Source organism: Lissotriton helveticus, chromosome 3_1 (assembly GCF_964261635.1).
Source record: "Lissotriton helveticus chromosome 3_1, aLisHel1.1, whole genome shotgun sequence".
NCBI lineage: Eukaryota > Metazoa > Chordata > Amphibia > Caudata > Salamandridae > Lissotriton > Lissotriton helveticus.
Genome location: NC_136061.1, coordinates 963,928,801 through 963,944,974, shown reverse-complemented (window position 1 = coordinate 963,944,974; position 16,174 = coordinate 963,928,801). Strand labels below are relative to the sequence as shown.

The following is a 16,174-nucleotide window of genomic DNA, read 5'->3' as shown; positions in this document are numbered from 1 at the left end:
ACTGTATTTGTAACTGACATTTTCACCCAACTATAACGTCCCTTTACCCTTTGTTTTTTTCAGTGAATTTCTAGTTTTTTTTTAACGCAAAATAATATTTAATTCCGATACATAATGTCAACACCACACTGTGCACAACCTTCGGCCATGCTCACATAGGTTGGTCGCAGGGCCTGCAGCCAGGACCTGAACCCAACTCCCCGCCAGCAGCCAACACCACACTGTGCGGGCATTGGGTTGGCCACAGAGCCTGGACGCAAGTGGGGTTTGGCCAAAGGGCCTGGAACCTGAAACCCCACTCAGGTCTGGCCTTGCACCCGTATCAAAGACAGCTGATACGTGTTTCGTCTTTAAGCAACTTTTTCAAGGCTGTTGATACTAATGGACATATATATATAAATATATCCCAGTCAAAAAAGATTCTAGTGCTCCCCACATGCCTCCATGTTAGAGCAAACTTGTCATAAGACCATAGCTAAGATGACTGGACCAAACTCCAAAAGAATCCAAAGTGTGTGATTCACCAGTCAGTGAAATAAAACTCCATTTATTTAGAAAGAAGTAATCCATTTTTCGTATCTTATTATTTTACATGTAAACCTGGATACTAAGGGGCCTATTACGATGGAGGATTTTCCGCATCCTCCGGGCCGGCGGAAGCCACCGCCGGCCCGGAGGATGCGGAAAATCCTCTGCGGACCCACCAAAGACCCACCGCCACATTAGGATGGCTGGTGGGTCCTGGTTTCCGTCCTCCGCTTTTCCGCCGCGGTTGGCTTACAACCGCAGCGGAAAAGCTCTAATATGGTGACGGTGTCTCTCAGACACCGTCAGCCATATTAGGATGGCCTGTGAAAAATGCTTTTCCGCGGCGGGTTTTCCGCCATGGAAAAGCATGTGTAACTTCACTGCGGGGGCTCGTTGCGGGCCCCCTGGGTGAAGGAGGGTGTGGGGGGTGCACATGGGGGGGTACCTATGGTACCCCCCTGCATTTGTATGCACAAATCAGCAGGCACCGCACGGTGCCTGCCGCTTTCTGCATACAAATGCAATGTATGCATTTTTACCATTGCGGCGGATGCAGCTTGAAGCCGCACCCGCCGCAATGGTAAAAATAGAGGATGTGACCGCCCGGGTGGTGGTCACATCCTAATTGCACAGGAGGGAACTCCGCAGGCCATGCGGAGGTTCCCTCCTACTCTATGGTGGAGGACGGACTCAGGTCCGCCCGCCATCATAATCGGCCCCTATATGTTGTGTTTTGCTGTATAGCCTTTGAAGGTTGATAACCTTAATCAATGGACCCTTGCGGACCAGTCCACTACAGTTACCTAGATAATTATCAGGTACTTTGCCCGTGATACCTGTTTGCTATTCCTAATTTCTCATGATACCCAACTGGGAGCAAAACCCTTTCTTCTTCTTTTTTCCTGTTTCTACCTTGTCCTCTGGGCATGTAGTCCACTCTCATCATGACTTTCAGGTCTTTAGCATGGTTTTATTTCACTAGAGTTTTCTCTTTCTTTAGAACAAATTACATTTGTTCCTTCTAACCTGTGTAGGCTGTCTTCGATATGTGCAAAAAAAGTTGGACCATTGAATTCTCTACAATAAATGGACCTGCTTCCACTTTTGCAGACCTATAAAGACTTTGGAGTGCTATGGGTGTTATTGTCTATGTGTTATACGAGAAATTCTTCCCATATATGTTGTACACCACTTTGGTGTCATGGTGTCATTTGCCTGTTGAGTACCATTTGATATTATTTCTTTTGGACCTATGCATTCTTTAGATGGTTAACTGTAGAATATTTATATCACTTCCACCAATTTTGTATTGATGATCGAAAATATGTAAATAAGAAGCCCTCGCAGGACATTATGGGACGCTCCTTGCTTGAAGCAGTGAGTAATAAATGAGTGACTCCTGCTGCTTATTTTTTATTAAGTTTTTGGGGGTTTTCTAGTGCTCACCAGGCTCACCCACATTTTGATTTCTGATGGGGCCCCTGCTGCCTGTCAGCTGCCTGTAAGCGACCCCATAGGCTGTGCTGGAGCCAGCAACCTTTATTTATTTATTTATTTTTTGAACTGGGGTGCCCTGGTGTCCACTCAGGGTACCCAACAGCATTTTTTATATTGATGGGCAGCGGGGGCAGATGGGCTTTAGGGCCTCATGGGCCCTGCTAGCTACCTGCTAGCGTAGGAGCCAACAAAACTTTGCTGATGTTTTTTTCCTGGGGTGTCTAGCCAGGGCACCCCACACCATTTTTAAGATTGGGGCTGCGAGGGGAGCCTTAAGAACCTCGCAGCCTCACTGGGTTTCCTGCCAGCATCCATCTCTGGTTGGGGCAGGAGCTGGCATTGCTCCCACCCGACAGGAGCAGCATTCCTTTAGCTCCCACCAGCAATTCTATGTTTCTCTGCCCTAGAGAGCATGGGCAGGGAACTCAAATGTGTTCCCACCTGGCAGGAGAAGTTTTCTAATCTTGCTGAGTGGGAGTACATTAGACTTCCCTGCTCATGCTCTTTCTGGCAGAGAAACCATGGTGTCCAGGGGGTTGGGGTCCCTGGGTCACCATGCAAGAGCTGTCCACGAGGTTGGGGTCTCCAGAGCCACAGTATGGTTCAGAGAGGGGAACTTACCCTCCACTCTACTCAATTTGAAACTCGGACCTAATATAATGGGGTCCCAGGAGCCTGAAGGAGGCTTTGAGCGGGTCAATGTTCCCTTTCCCATTTATTTTAGACATCCGCCCCTGAAGGATACCCAGGGAGGAGGGGCCTCACACTTGCCTCCCCTTTAATTACACATTGGTCCCAGGAAATTGGGTCCTCAGGGCCTCAAGGAAGCTTGGGTAGGGGGGCCGCTCACCCCCCTCCCCTTTAATGAATTACGCATCGGCACCAGGGGATGGGGTTCCTGGGGCCTCAAGGAAGCTTAGGTGGGGGGGGGGGGGCTGCACTTTCCCCTCCTCTATAAAATATTTTGTGTTTACTTATTCACTATGTTATAATCTTGAGGCCAAACCTCCTTTGCTTTGAAAGGACCCAATCCCATTTGCATTTATGAAGACTTTCATACACCACTGGGTGGTTTTAGTTTTAGTAAGTATGAGCTTGAGAGATAAATGTTTTTGTAGGGTCACATTAGATCACTGGAAGGCCAAAATGAAAGTAAAGGTGTGGTCATGCCCACCAGTGCTTAATCTGTAAAGAATTAAGTGACATGGCCTTCATCAGGAGGCTACTGCAGCGTACACCATCCATTGCTCCTGCTAGTGCTAACAATGACAGTACCAAACCAGCTACTAACCATCACACTCCTACAAGTGTGACAATTCAGAATATTCCAGGGCCCCACAACTATAAGATTATCAAGAGTGGTAGGTATTAGTCATTTTAGCGTATATTGAATTAGTAAACAACTGTTGTTGTGCTCACTTTAAATCAGGCAAACAGACCCCCATGTGACAGACTGTCATAAGTGCCGGTGGTGCCAATTACGTGCCATTGCTGAGCACCGGAAACCACCGGCTCAAATTAAGCACTGATGCCCACAATCTTTGTGGGAGATTTGGTTCCAGCCCTAGGGTGGGAATGCTTCTGTGTTCTGCTTGTTCATACCCTCTTTAGTATGCTGATTGGTTCTGTCTCTTGCTTTTATTATGCTCCTACCTCATCTGCTGGGGATGATCCCGTTTTTACTGCCTTTCTGAATTCCATGTGGGTTTTGTCTTTTCCGGGACGTGAGTGCCATAATTTTCATGCCTGTATGTGAAGAAAGTTCCACCAAAGTATTCTGTGTAGATAGGGATGGCAAACCGAGATGCCACTGCAGAGCAAACGGTTCCGATCTTCGAGTATCTTTTCAGTGTCGCCTGAACAAAGGTTGGGCACACACCATAGATGACCCTTTGGTCTTTGCAAAGTTGGAACACTGGATCTGTTTTATTTCATGACATAATGTAAACTGCTAAAAGCAGCTGAAATCTGTGGGTGAAACTGTGGAGCAAAATGAGGAATTAAAGAGGACGCTGACCCATAATTACAGATTCCCTGGTAATTCCTCATTCGCAGGTGGCTTTTAGGTTCCCATTTGTAATTCTCTCATAGGAAGGGCTATATTATGGTTTGCCTGTCGCACCTGGAAAAGCAAGAGGGGCCTTTTTCGTGGAAAATAGGAACATGACATAACCAGCTGCGTGTTATATGAGTTGTGCAATGTACAAGGTGATAGGCAGATAATAGTCGACAGAAAACAAGTCTTGATAAATTGTTAGTCCTCCATTGCAAGCTTAGAAAAATTTCCGATCTAGTTAAAACTGAGGGCCTCATCTTCAAGAAAGTGACTCTGTGCATTGTCGCAAGTCATTTAGCTAAGCTGTGCTGCGCCATTTTCAAAACACAGGGATGCATTGTATTAACAACAATACGACGCAACCCTGTGATTTCCCCTGCGCTGGCGCACAACAGGCTGCCATGCGTCAGTGCCGGCACACTTTCATTATTTTGAAAGGGTGCCTGCACTGCGGGGATGATTGTTTTTGTGCAGAAGGGACTCTTTCTTGCACAAAAACAATCATTAATTACAATTCCTCTTTCTGTGCGTGCTGAAGAATGCAGCACGCATAGAAAGAGGAAAATACTAGGAGAAATACCAGTATTTCTCCATTTTTTTTTGCAGAGTTTTATATAGCGCGAACTGAACCCGAACCGAATCAGGTATCAGAGCGCTTTACATATCACCAGTTACGTTACATGAGGACACACATTCATTTTAGTCACGGGGAGATTAAGTGATTTGCCCAGAATCACAGGAGGTTTTTGGCGTCGTTACCGAGACTCGAACCCAGATCCCCAGGCCCGAGGTCGAGCGCCCTAGCCGTTAGGCCAAATCCTCTCCCATTGTTGCACCATATGCCTCCCTTGTGGAGGGGTAGGATTCTGACATATTCCCAGTTTTACAAAATGTTGCAAATCTGGGAATGCATCAAGTTCCATGGATGTTGCTTGGGAACACCCACAGCAACAGCCATGGGACGCCCCTTTCACGCAGGGTAATGCATAAAAGTGGCCCACATTCACAAGGCTATGAAAAGTCATGCTGGGTGGCTTTACGTGGCCTTGTAAATATGAGCAAACCCAGTGCGCCGCCTGTGCGTAAAAAAAAAGTGACACACCTGCGGTATAATGGGCATGTAAATACGCCTCCATGTTTCTTATTTTCCTCAAATCCCACCCTAGTCGACATTTCACTGGGTAAAGGCTGGTGACAATTCCAGGTGAGAAGCCGTCTCAAAATGAGGAATCACCATTTGAATCAGTACAGTAATACTGATTGCCTTGTTATTCCCCATTACTAATGGCACCTTGAGAGTCTCCGTCAGCATACCATGTTAATCCTGCATCCCAAAATTCTGATTCCGGCGGTGCCGATAATTCTGGACGCTGGAATTTGTTATTGGCATTCTAGGCCCGCTTGGAATGAGGCTGTTGCTGTTTATCCTGCGAGAGGAAAACTAGCAAAGCAGAGGTGATTCTTTGCACAGATTGTGATAAAACACCAATGCCATTTGGAATGATAGAGAGGAGTTTATCAATGTGCCTCAGTCGGGTTATGACCTAAACGGCCATGAATTAATCTGTACCATTATTAAGTAGTGTGCAGACATAAAACGATATTTTGTAAACATGTCACGTTTCAACAATGCCTTGGAAGAAATAAAATCAAAAGTATTTTATTACACATTCCTATAAAACGGACATCATTACCACAGTGTATTGTTCTATCGATTTTCCAATCCACAACATTTTTGATCAGAGGATGCCGTTGCTAGGGGCAACATGGTCAACGTGTTAGACATGTGTGGGGGAAGTGGAGGGGCATGTTCATTTGTCATGGCTGGTTTATGGATTTGTCTGGAGATACAGACAAAGTTTTTCCAGGATAAAGTAAATGGTTTTGCATTTCTATGTGCCTTATTATGACATTGGCGGTGTGACAGTGGGCCGCCACGCCAGTGTTCCCCCACCAGCGCCTGCTGCCACACCCCCAAAGCCATAATGCGACCGCCCGTCAGATTCCGACAGGAATCGTGGTCAGGAGGTGAAGCGGCAGCTGGCCCATGGTGATGCAGTGCTAAGGCTCATACGTGAACTTTGGCACGGCACCTCAATGGGAACGCCATTGCACGTTCCTGCAGGGCATGAACTGTCAAATTCCCTGGAGGAATTGGGTGTGCATGTAGACAGGCGGGCACAGCATGTGCCCCCCTGCAAGCATTCCCTTGCACAGAGGCACCAGGGTGGCCCTTTAGGGTCCCCCTTTGTTTTCTCACACCCGTCTTTTCATGGCTGGTTCACCGCCATAAAAACTGTAGCAGTAAGGAAACTCCTAATATGGTTGGCGATGCCGCAGCGGGACCACATATTAGGGGCCTCAGACTACTGCAAGACCGCCAGGGATCGTGGATCCCTGCCGGTAGCAGCGGTTACCTGGCGATCCGACTGCCCCACTTGTTATAGGGCTGTTGGACCACCAGTAGTAGCCGTACTGCCAACGTGGGTTTGGTGGTCCATCGGACTGCCAAACTCAAAATAGGGCCCTATATCACTTTTCATTTGACAGTCTACCTACTGTTCAAATAGAACAGTGTGGTTAAAAAGGAAAGAGAGTACCCTTCTAGTCACACCCACAGGAACAGGGTAATAATGCAAAAAAGGAATTGAGTGTTCCCTGGGTTATTGATTCAAATGGGGAACCAAGTCATTCATTCATCTCACTATATTGTCACTCATCCTATTCATCAACTCTGTGCTATAGTAGAACCACAAGAACATAGATTTTGTGTACAAAAACTTCAGAATAATTTATTATAATTGTTTTTGTTTAAAAGAGTATTCGATACATTGTAAGGCATAAAATCTTCACAAATGGTTAAAAACAATTTCCGTCTATTAAGTGGTGCCTAGATTTCGGTGTTTTTTTGGTCAAATACATAGGCACAAAGATACACAGATCAACACACTTTCCAAGACAACAATTGCGATAAGAAACAATTATAAAATATACACAATCAATTCATCCCCTACGGGGTAGTCGACGCGTTTCGGTGGTTGTGGCAATAAGCCCCACCTTCCTCAGGACAATTCTGATGTACACATATATCTGTAAACAGAAAATACCAATGTAAGAGTACATTCACAATATAATGAACAGCTTTATCTCTTCTTTATCACTCATTTTGATGTACAAGTACAAAAATGAGTGATAAAGAAGAGATAAAGCTGTTCATTATATTGTGAATGTACTCTTACATTGGTATTTTCTGTTTACAGATATATGTGTACATCAGAATTGTCCTGAGGAAGGTGGGGCTTATTGCCACAACCACCGAAACGCGTCGACTACCCCGTTGGGGATGAATTGATTGTGTATATTGTATAATTGTTTCTTATCGCAATTGTTGTCTTGGAAAGTGTGTTGATCTGTGTATCTTTGTGCCTATGTATTTGACCAAAAAAACACCGAAATCTAGGCACCTCTGAATAGACGGAAATTGTTTTGAACCATTTGTGAAGATTTTATGCCTTACAATGTATCGAATACTCTTTTAAACAAAACATTTTATAATAAATAATTCTGAAGTTTTTGTACACAAAATCTATGTTCTTGTGGTTCTACTATAACACAGAGTTGATGAATAGGCTGAGTGACAATATAGTGAGATGAATGAATGACTTGGTTCACCATATGAATCAATAACCCAGGGAACACTCAATTCCTTTTTTGCAAATAGAACAGTGGCCATTTGGGCCTTTGTGCCAGAGCAATTTTGGGGGCTCCAAGGAAGCCAGCCTCTAGTCTTAAAAAGCAATAGCCCTAGGTTAGGTCTGGCTCATGCACAGATAGTTAGATAAGTCATAGGCCTATAAAAGCCAGGCATGGAAAGATGCCTCTCTTTGCAAAGACATGACTGCCCACCATTCCATCTTCAACTAATGTGTTACTATTGGCTTTTGGGACAGAGGATTTCCAGATCTGCTTCCTAAGGGGCACACTGATCTTTTTGTACTTGATCTGGCACTGGCCATGTTCCTAGGGAGCAACCAACGGCTATTTTATTGAGTGAAAGAGAGAGATCTCTCAAGAGTACCTGACTTGTATCATCTCATCTCACCTTTGTGACCTCTGCCACCCTGCAGCATTTTAGCACTCTTTTGCCCCACCTTCTGTAGTGTTCAGTATGTGAGGCAGACTTGGTTGAAGCAAGCTGTTAGCCCAACTTCTTGAAGAGCACTTTTGCGCCTTCTACTGGTTATTACAAGAATTGCCATTTGACAGTGCCTCTGAAATTTACCCACAGTGACTGGACATCCTGGTTTCTTGGAGAATGTTGGTCAAAGAATCTCCAGGTACATCTCACTTTTGGCCTAGTATCCACACCCCTCAACCATTCCAAACATAGGAGAGTACTTTGAAGCAACTCAATCCATGGAGTATTCCAAAGGTGACAACAGCACACTTGGGCGCCAAGGACCGACTTCGACTGCCATGAACTTTGAACTGCCAAGCCAGAGCCCTTTGTAAAACTTTAACCAAATCCATCTCTAGAAACTGGAGTAAATGCTTTAGTTCCCCCAGAGCACAATACTAACCCAATAATCAACACATTTACAATAATTAATAATCACTGGATTAACTACTAACTTTGGGCTGCAGAGTGTGTGCTAACCGCCATAAAGAGCTTCAATACTTCATCAGGGGTAAGAGACGCTTCATAAATGCAACTACAATGCAATGCAAAAATGAAGAAACCATAAAATTAAACCAGTTTGTTGGCTTGATTCATCACTAATTATATTTTTGGCTAAGCCTTCATTTTATTTTTCAGTAATCTAATCAGATTTTCCACATCATACAGTTTATTGAAGTAAAGGTGAGTGCCTTCAGAATTCAAGATCTTCTCCCACCTATACTTGGAAATCTCACTCAACTTAGTTCTTCAGGGTTTGTGATTTCTGTTCATTTTGGCGATGTCATTTAGGTGTAGACATCATCAGTTAATGAGGTACACACAGCTACACCATGGCCTGGCTAAATCAGCAATACTGGATGTGGTCCAGTAGGAAAAACTTCCCCATACACAGCAATGATTTCTTCTGATAATTGATAGTGATTTGAAGTTATGAAAAAGGAAGCGTCATACCATTTCAATGTTTGGGCGAACAATTAAAAGAAACATTTTTATTTTTCTGCCCTGGATTATTGCTGTAAATGGGAATGAATGGTCTAGACTCCCAGGATGCTTTGATACACCGAGTGTGGTCCCAGACTAGGTACATTTAGTCGACCAAATTAGGCATAAACGCTGATCTAAGGTTTAACTATTGGCCATATTTAGGAAGCATCATCTGGAGTATTAATTACCCCACTTCTTGGCCAATAGGTACTTCTGATGAAGGTGGTGCTGGACCAATGGTCAACTGGATACAGCAAATGGAGTGCTTCTGTCACAATAGACATCATCTCACATTCTTGAAGGTCTTAGACCTTGTTAGTCTCACAGGTCTGCTGGGTTCCATTCAGCCGAGGATGGGGAGGGGATGATCACTTGTCGGTGGAAGACTCCGCAATGGTAAACATTGTGTATGGTTACTTCTTTTTCTTCTTGCCTTTCTTTCCTTTCTTCCCTCCTTTCTTGCCTTTTTTACCTCCAGTGTCCTTCCCCTTCTTCTTGCCTTTTCCTTGCTCCGTGCCCTCCTCTTGTTCCCTTAGCGCTTTGGCTCGCTTTTTGCCAAGGGGAGTCTTTGCATACCATGCCTGCAACAACAACAGCACAACACCTTACACTGATTAACATGGTACGGGCAAGGCCCCGCTTGATATTACAAGGTAACACGCCCTGAGAACACTGAAACAATCAGAGAGATGGGGTAAGGCAAAGATTCTGAGAAACAGGCTATGGGACTGGATAAGGAGGAGGTGGGTAGTTTTCACCTCTCAGTGAATGACATTTGGGCAAGATGAGGAGTCAGAGGTGGACAAGCCCTCTCCATTGAACGATAAACACTGTCAAATAAGGAGACTTACTCCCACATATAAAAGATATGGGTGGGGTGCTGGGCACAGAGTGGGGAGAGGATGTGGTGCAGGGGCCAGAACTGCCGATTCAGGAGCTGGTGATCTGGGTTTGCGTCTCGGTGTCGGCTCAACATCCTCTGATTCTGGGTAAATCACCCAATCCCCCCTGCCCATGGACAGTGCCTGGATACCCTCATAGGTGATGAGCCGTGCTATATAAATCTACAAAATTACAAATGACATGCTTTCACCTCTCCTTCACAGGCATTGGAGGAAGATGAGGAGGAAGGCCATCATCTCCAGTGAAAACAGCAAAAGCATCAGAGTGTGATATGCCTTCACCTCCAGTTCACTAGAGGAGGTTGAGAGCGATAGGCCATCCTCTCCTATGACCAGCACTGGAAGGGATGAGGTGGAAGGGGCACCCATTTAGGGACTGGAGAGGATGAGGAGGGGAGGCAACGCTTCACCTCTAGTGAATTGCTCCGAGAACATGAAGAGAGGGACATGCTTCCAGATAACCTACCATTGTGGGAATATTCGGTCGAGGATGGAGAGAGAAAGAGAAAGAGTGAGACAGAGGCAAGCACTGGGGGAGTATGAGGAGTGGGGTATTCCATCATGCACTGAAGGACCGTGAGGACAATTACGTGCCTTCAGCATACTGTATTAGGTGGATAGATACAAAGAAAGATAGAGGGGTGAAAGAGAGAGCGCAATGGACAGAGAGAGAATGAGAGAGGGGGAGAGAGATAGAGAGAGGGAGAGAGAGAGAGAGAATGAGAGAGAGAGAGGGGCAGAGAGATAGAGGGAGAAAGAGATATATATAGAGAGAGAGACAGATAGAGAGTGAAAAGAAGAAAGGGAGAGAGAGAGAAAGAGAGAGAATGAGAGAGAGCAATGGTGAGAGAGAGAATGAGAGAGAGAGGGGGAGAGAGATAGAGAGAGGGAGAGAGAGAAAGAGAGAGAGATAGAGAGTGAAAGGAAGAGAGGGACAGAGAGAGAGGGAGAGAGAATGAGAGAGAAAGAGAGAGAGAGGGGGAGAGAGAGATAGAGAGAGGGAGAGAGAGAGAAAGAGAGAGATAGAGAGTGAAAGGAAGAGAGGGATAGAGAGAGAGAAAGAGAGAGAATGAGAGGATTAGAGAGAGATAGATAGTGAGAGGATTGTTCTGCCCTGGCTTATTGGGGCCACCAGTGGGCTCAGTGACTTGGCGCCCTTGCGCGGGGGTTGGCAGCGCCGCAGCAGCAAAGGACGCACGGACACAGTGTCACTGTCGGAAGTGACGTGCTCGAGCGCGCGCCCTCCTTTTATTGTACGCCACAGGCCACGCCTGGCCTGCGGGTGCATGGGTGCATGTACGTGAGATAGACTAGAGCGTTACAGGACACTACATCCCTCTCCAACTTGCAATTGTTTTTTTTTTTCAAACAGATAACGAGAAAAACAGATTCAGTCTTATAACATGTGAGATGAGAATGCCTGGGTACTTGCGTGTCCCTTGGTGTTGGGCTCAGGACATCAGTCGGCAGGCATAGTCTTTCAGCATCTGGCTCGGTGGGGGGTTAGGCCTCAGATTGTATTTTTGGGCGTTGCCCCTACCACCTTCATTAATCTGGTGAGTGTCTCTGTTTGCAGCCGCCGGTGTTTGGGGCGCTGCTGCAGAATCACGTTCTTCCACTCGACATTCCGGGATATTGACGTTTTCTTCGTCGGTCGTTGCCACCCCATTGGGTCGGGTTTCTTCTCCTGCCGCTTCCGGTTGCTGACTGGATTCCTGCGGAAGCGCTTTGAACCACGAGGTGTTTCGTGATATTTCCTCTCCTCCTCTTTTGGCTGTGACCATAGTACCTTTGGTAGACGTGACGGTCCACGGGCCTGGTTCGTATCGAGTTTGGAACTTCCCACCAGGACGTCTGTTACGAACGATCACTCGGGTCCCCGGGCTGAGGTTCCTCGGCTGGGCCCTCCTGTACGTACTGGCACGTTGGTTCCCTTGTCGTCTCCGTGACTGGGCCTCTTCCATGTCGGCCGGGGGTGGCGCCCATCCTGGCGCAGTCGGGAGGAGGTCTCTCCGTGGTCCTTGGAACATAAGGGTCCATGGGCTCCTTTGGGTCGCGCAGTGGGGTGTGCCTCTGTATTCCCTCAGGAATTCATGTAGTCTTTGCTCGGGATCAGCTTGTTCCACCAGAGCGATTCGGAATACTTTATTGAGAGTCCGCATAAACCTCTCCACGTCTCCGTTTGCTTGTGGCCACTGAGGGGTGATGCGGCGGTGTTGAATTCCCCTGGTTGTGAGGAACGTGGCGAATTCTGCCCCTTGGAAAGGCGGCCCATTGTAGCTTCGGATCTCCGAGGGGTGACCGAACATGGAGAAGATCTTTTCTAGCGCCGGTCCCACGTGAGCAAATGCCGTGGAGGCAACTCTCTCCACTACTGGATACTTAGAGTAGGAGTCAATGGCTACCAGTGTGTGTCCTTCTCCCGGAAAACTTCCAAAGTCTATACTGATTTTGGTCCAAGGGGAGGTGCAGGCTTCTTCTGTGATTATGGGCACGGGTCTCTCCAGGTCACTGGTCAGCTGGCAGGCCATGCACCCTCGTACGTATTCTTCCACCCTGGTCTCCAAGTCTGGAAACCAGACCTTCTCTCTCATACGCGCCTTCATTTTCGTCGAGCCTTGATGTCCTCCGTGGGCCAATTGTATTGCCCGGTGTCTCAGGCTGTGGGGTATAACCAGTCGTGAGCCCCTCAGTAGCACTCCATCTTCCGTGGCACTCAACTCATGCCGGATCCGCCAGAGCCTCGTGAGTGATTCTTTGTCTTCCGCGCCCCAGGACGTGGGCGGGCGCAGATAGTCTGTCCACGAGCCATCCTGTACTGCCTGAATCGTCCTCCGGTACACATTATCGTCTGCCGCGGCTTCCTTTATCTCATCTATGGTCATGCTGTTCGGGCATGACGCAAGGGCTACCCACTGAGCGTACTCCTCACGGTCATCCTCCATCGATACATGTTCCTGTGGAGATGGGTGGCGGGACAGATAGTCCGCGGGATTCTTGGCTCCCGGGCGATAGGTGACTTCCATCTCGTAGGATTGTAGTTGTATCACCCACCGTTCAATGCGAGGTGGGGGGTGTGGAGCGGTTCCTTTGAAAAGGGACACTAGTGGTTGGTGGTCTGTGACCATTACGAACGGGTGTCCTTGTAAGTAGAGGTGGAAGTGGCCGCAGGCCCACTTGATGGCAAGAGCCTCCCTCTCGATTTGGGCATACCTGGTCTCCGTCGGGGTCAGGGACTTGCTGGCAAACGCTAGCGCCGTCCACTGGCCGGGCTCATGTTCTTGGGTCAGGACCGCGCCGAGTCCCACCGGGCTGGCGTCCACGATCACCTCTGTACGCTTCTTGGGGTCGAAGTAGGATAGCGTGGCTTTTTCCAAAAGCGCCTCTTTGATCCCCCGGAAGGCCTCTTCTTCCCTCGGGCCCCACTGCCATGAGACATCCGTCTTCGTTAGCGCTCGCAACGGTTCACTCTTGGTGGCTAAGCCCGGTATGAACCGGCCACAGTATGTGGCCATACCAAGGAAGCTTCTCACCTCCGTCGGGGACTTTGGCGCAAGGGCGTCTTTGATGGCCTTGGATTTCTTTGGGTCAATCTGAATGCCCTCCTGATTGAACACATAGCCAAAGAATTCTATTGAGGGCTGAAAGAATTGGCATTTCTCTCTGTGGAGCGTTGCTCCATGGATGCTGAGTCTTTTCAGGACGTCTCTCAGGTGCTTGTGGTGTTCTGATGCGGTGGCCGAGTGTATCAGGATGTCATCGCTGACATTGATGACCCCCGGTAACCCTGAGAGGAGTTCACGGATGGTGTTTTGGAACACCTCCGCCGCTGACGAAATGCCGAAGTTTAGTCGTTTGTAACGCCGGAGTCCCAGGTGAGTGCTAAAGGTGGTTATGAAGCGACTTTCCTCCGCTAGGGGCAGTTGGTGGTATCCGGCGTTTAGATCTATCTTTGAGAACCACTTCGACCCATTTACGTCAGCGACGATGTCATCCATGGTCGGAGTCAGATGTCTCTCCCTCCGGATGGTGGCGTTTGGTAGTCGCATGTCGATACACCGGCGGATAGCGCCGGGTTGTTTGGGTTTTTCTACAATCACCATGGGTGACACCCATGGTGTGGGCCCTGTGACTTTCTCGATGACCCCGAGAGTCTCTAGTTTCTCCAGTTCTTTTTCCACCAGTGGGCGTAGATGGAAGGGTATTCGGCGGTGCCGCAAAGCGGTGGGAGTGACTGACTTATCTATGTGTAATTTGATGGGCTCGCATTTGATACAGCCTAGGCCCTGGAACAGTTCAGGAAAACGCGCCAAAAGTTCATCCACCTGGTGTGATCTTATCCGGTTGGCGAAGGCGATGAGCTTCAAATCTTCTGCTGTGTGGCTGCTGATCAAGGTATCGGCTTCACGGTTGATGATGTGGATTGTTGCCATTACTTGTGCCTCATCGGCCTGAATTGGTATTGTTATTTTTCCCTTTAAAGGCAGGGGAGTGTCCGCTCCATAAGCAAAAATTCTGGTCTTGGATGGTAATATTTCGGGCCGTGGGCGTAGTCTGTTGAATTGTTGCAAGCCCATTACGTTCACAGTAGCGCCAGTGTCAATTATAGCCTTAACTTCGTTTCCCGCCATTTGCACGATGCACGTGGGCTGTGGCCGTCGTCGCTGTTTTAGCTCTCGTGCGAACGACACGATGTACGCCTCCTCATCCTCCGACTCAGAGGCATCGTACACCGTGGGAAGGTGTTTCTCTGCTCTGGCTGGTGTTGCTTCTTCCAATGATAGTTGATGGACAGCTTTGGCGGGCGCCCGTGGCCTCCGAAATGGTTTTGCCGTGTTCCTTTTGCGGCACACCGAGGCGAAATGGTTTGGTATCCCGCAGTTTGCGCAAGTTTTACCTTGAGCCGGGCAGTCTTTTGCCCCATGAGGTTCATGTCCGCAATACCCACATCGCGCCCGCGGTGGATCTCTCCGATATTCCCTTTGCGGTGGTCCCCGTGGCTGGGGTCGTACTGCATCCGCCCGTTCTACCTTGATGGCCTCTGCTTTGGCCTGTGGTTGGTGTAGTGCCTGTTCCATGGCGGAGGCCCTGACGCTCGAGAGCTCATGAGATCTAGCAAGGATCAAGATGTCTTCTAGCGTTATGCCTGGCTTGCGTAGGATCGTCCCTCTCAGCGTTTTGTCCCGGCATCCCTGAATGATCTGCCGTCTTATGGCCCTTGGTTGGTCTTCATCGGTGGAGCTGGCCAGCTCTCTGACACGGGTATGGAATTGGTCCATCGTCTCACCGTCCCTTTGACGCGCTTGGCCCAGTTTGAAAACCTCGAAATCTACGTTCAGTTGGGGGTCGAAATGGCCGTTCAGCGCGGCGACCGCTGAGTCATAATCATCTCCAGTATTGGGCAGGTGTTTGAACAGTCTGAATATTTCATCGCCTGCGTAGTGTAGTAGAAGCGACCGCTTCACCGTTTTATCTGCTTCCCTTGTGACGATGAAATAGTTTTCCAACCGTTCCAGCCATATCTTCCATCTCGGGGAAGCCGTGGACGGGTCCGCCGCCTCGCTAAATGGTGGTAGCACCCCTGTCGCAGTATGCTGAAATGGGATGTTGATAACCGGCCCCGGAGCGCCTTCATCCGCCATGGTGGTGGCACCACGTGGTTGCTAGTGAGTCTCTCCTGCGACTATCCTCCCTTGCGCACACCCTGCGACGTCGCGTAGCTCACCTCCGTGTTCTTGTCGTGATGGTAGGCCTCGGGGCGCCTCGTTACGACCCCGCTGCAGGGCGTGTCTCTCCCTTGGTGACGAGGCGCTCGAAGAGCACACAGGGTGTGGCGCGCAGTCCCACAGCTACACTATCGCTGGCCACAGTGAGGGTCACTCAGGAGTGCGGTAGGCACGCCCTCCGCTGAAGTCCTCAGTCCCCTGGCACCACTGACATCGCTGACTGACTGTTCCAGGCTTCACACGCGCAATGCGTGAGGAAAAACAGGGCACCGGGCCGATCCGCGTCTCACGCGCAATGCGT

The 16,174-nt window shown here is 48.4% G+C and overlaps 1 protein-coding gene across 1 annotated transcript in view; it reads right to left on the bottom strand.

Moving 5' to 3' along the window:
• Window positions 1-8,850: 8,850 nt before the first annotated feature.
• DRC11 (dynein regulatory complex subunit 11) overlaps window positions 8,851-16,174 on the bottom strand; it is a 951,413-nt gene continuing 944,089 nt past the window's right edge. The window contains exon 19 of the mRNA XM_078681371.1: window positions 8,851-9,826. Coding sequence (XP_078537497.1) covers window positions 9,659-9,826 — 168 coding nt within the window. The 3' untranslated portion in view covers window positions 8,851-9,658. The remainder of the gene's footprint in view (window positions 9,827-16,174) is intronic.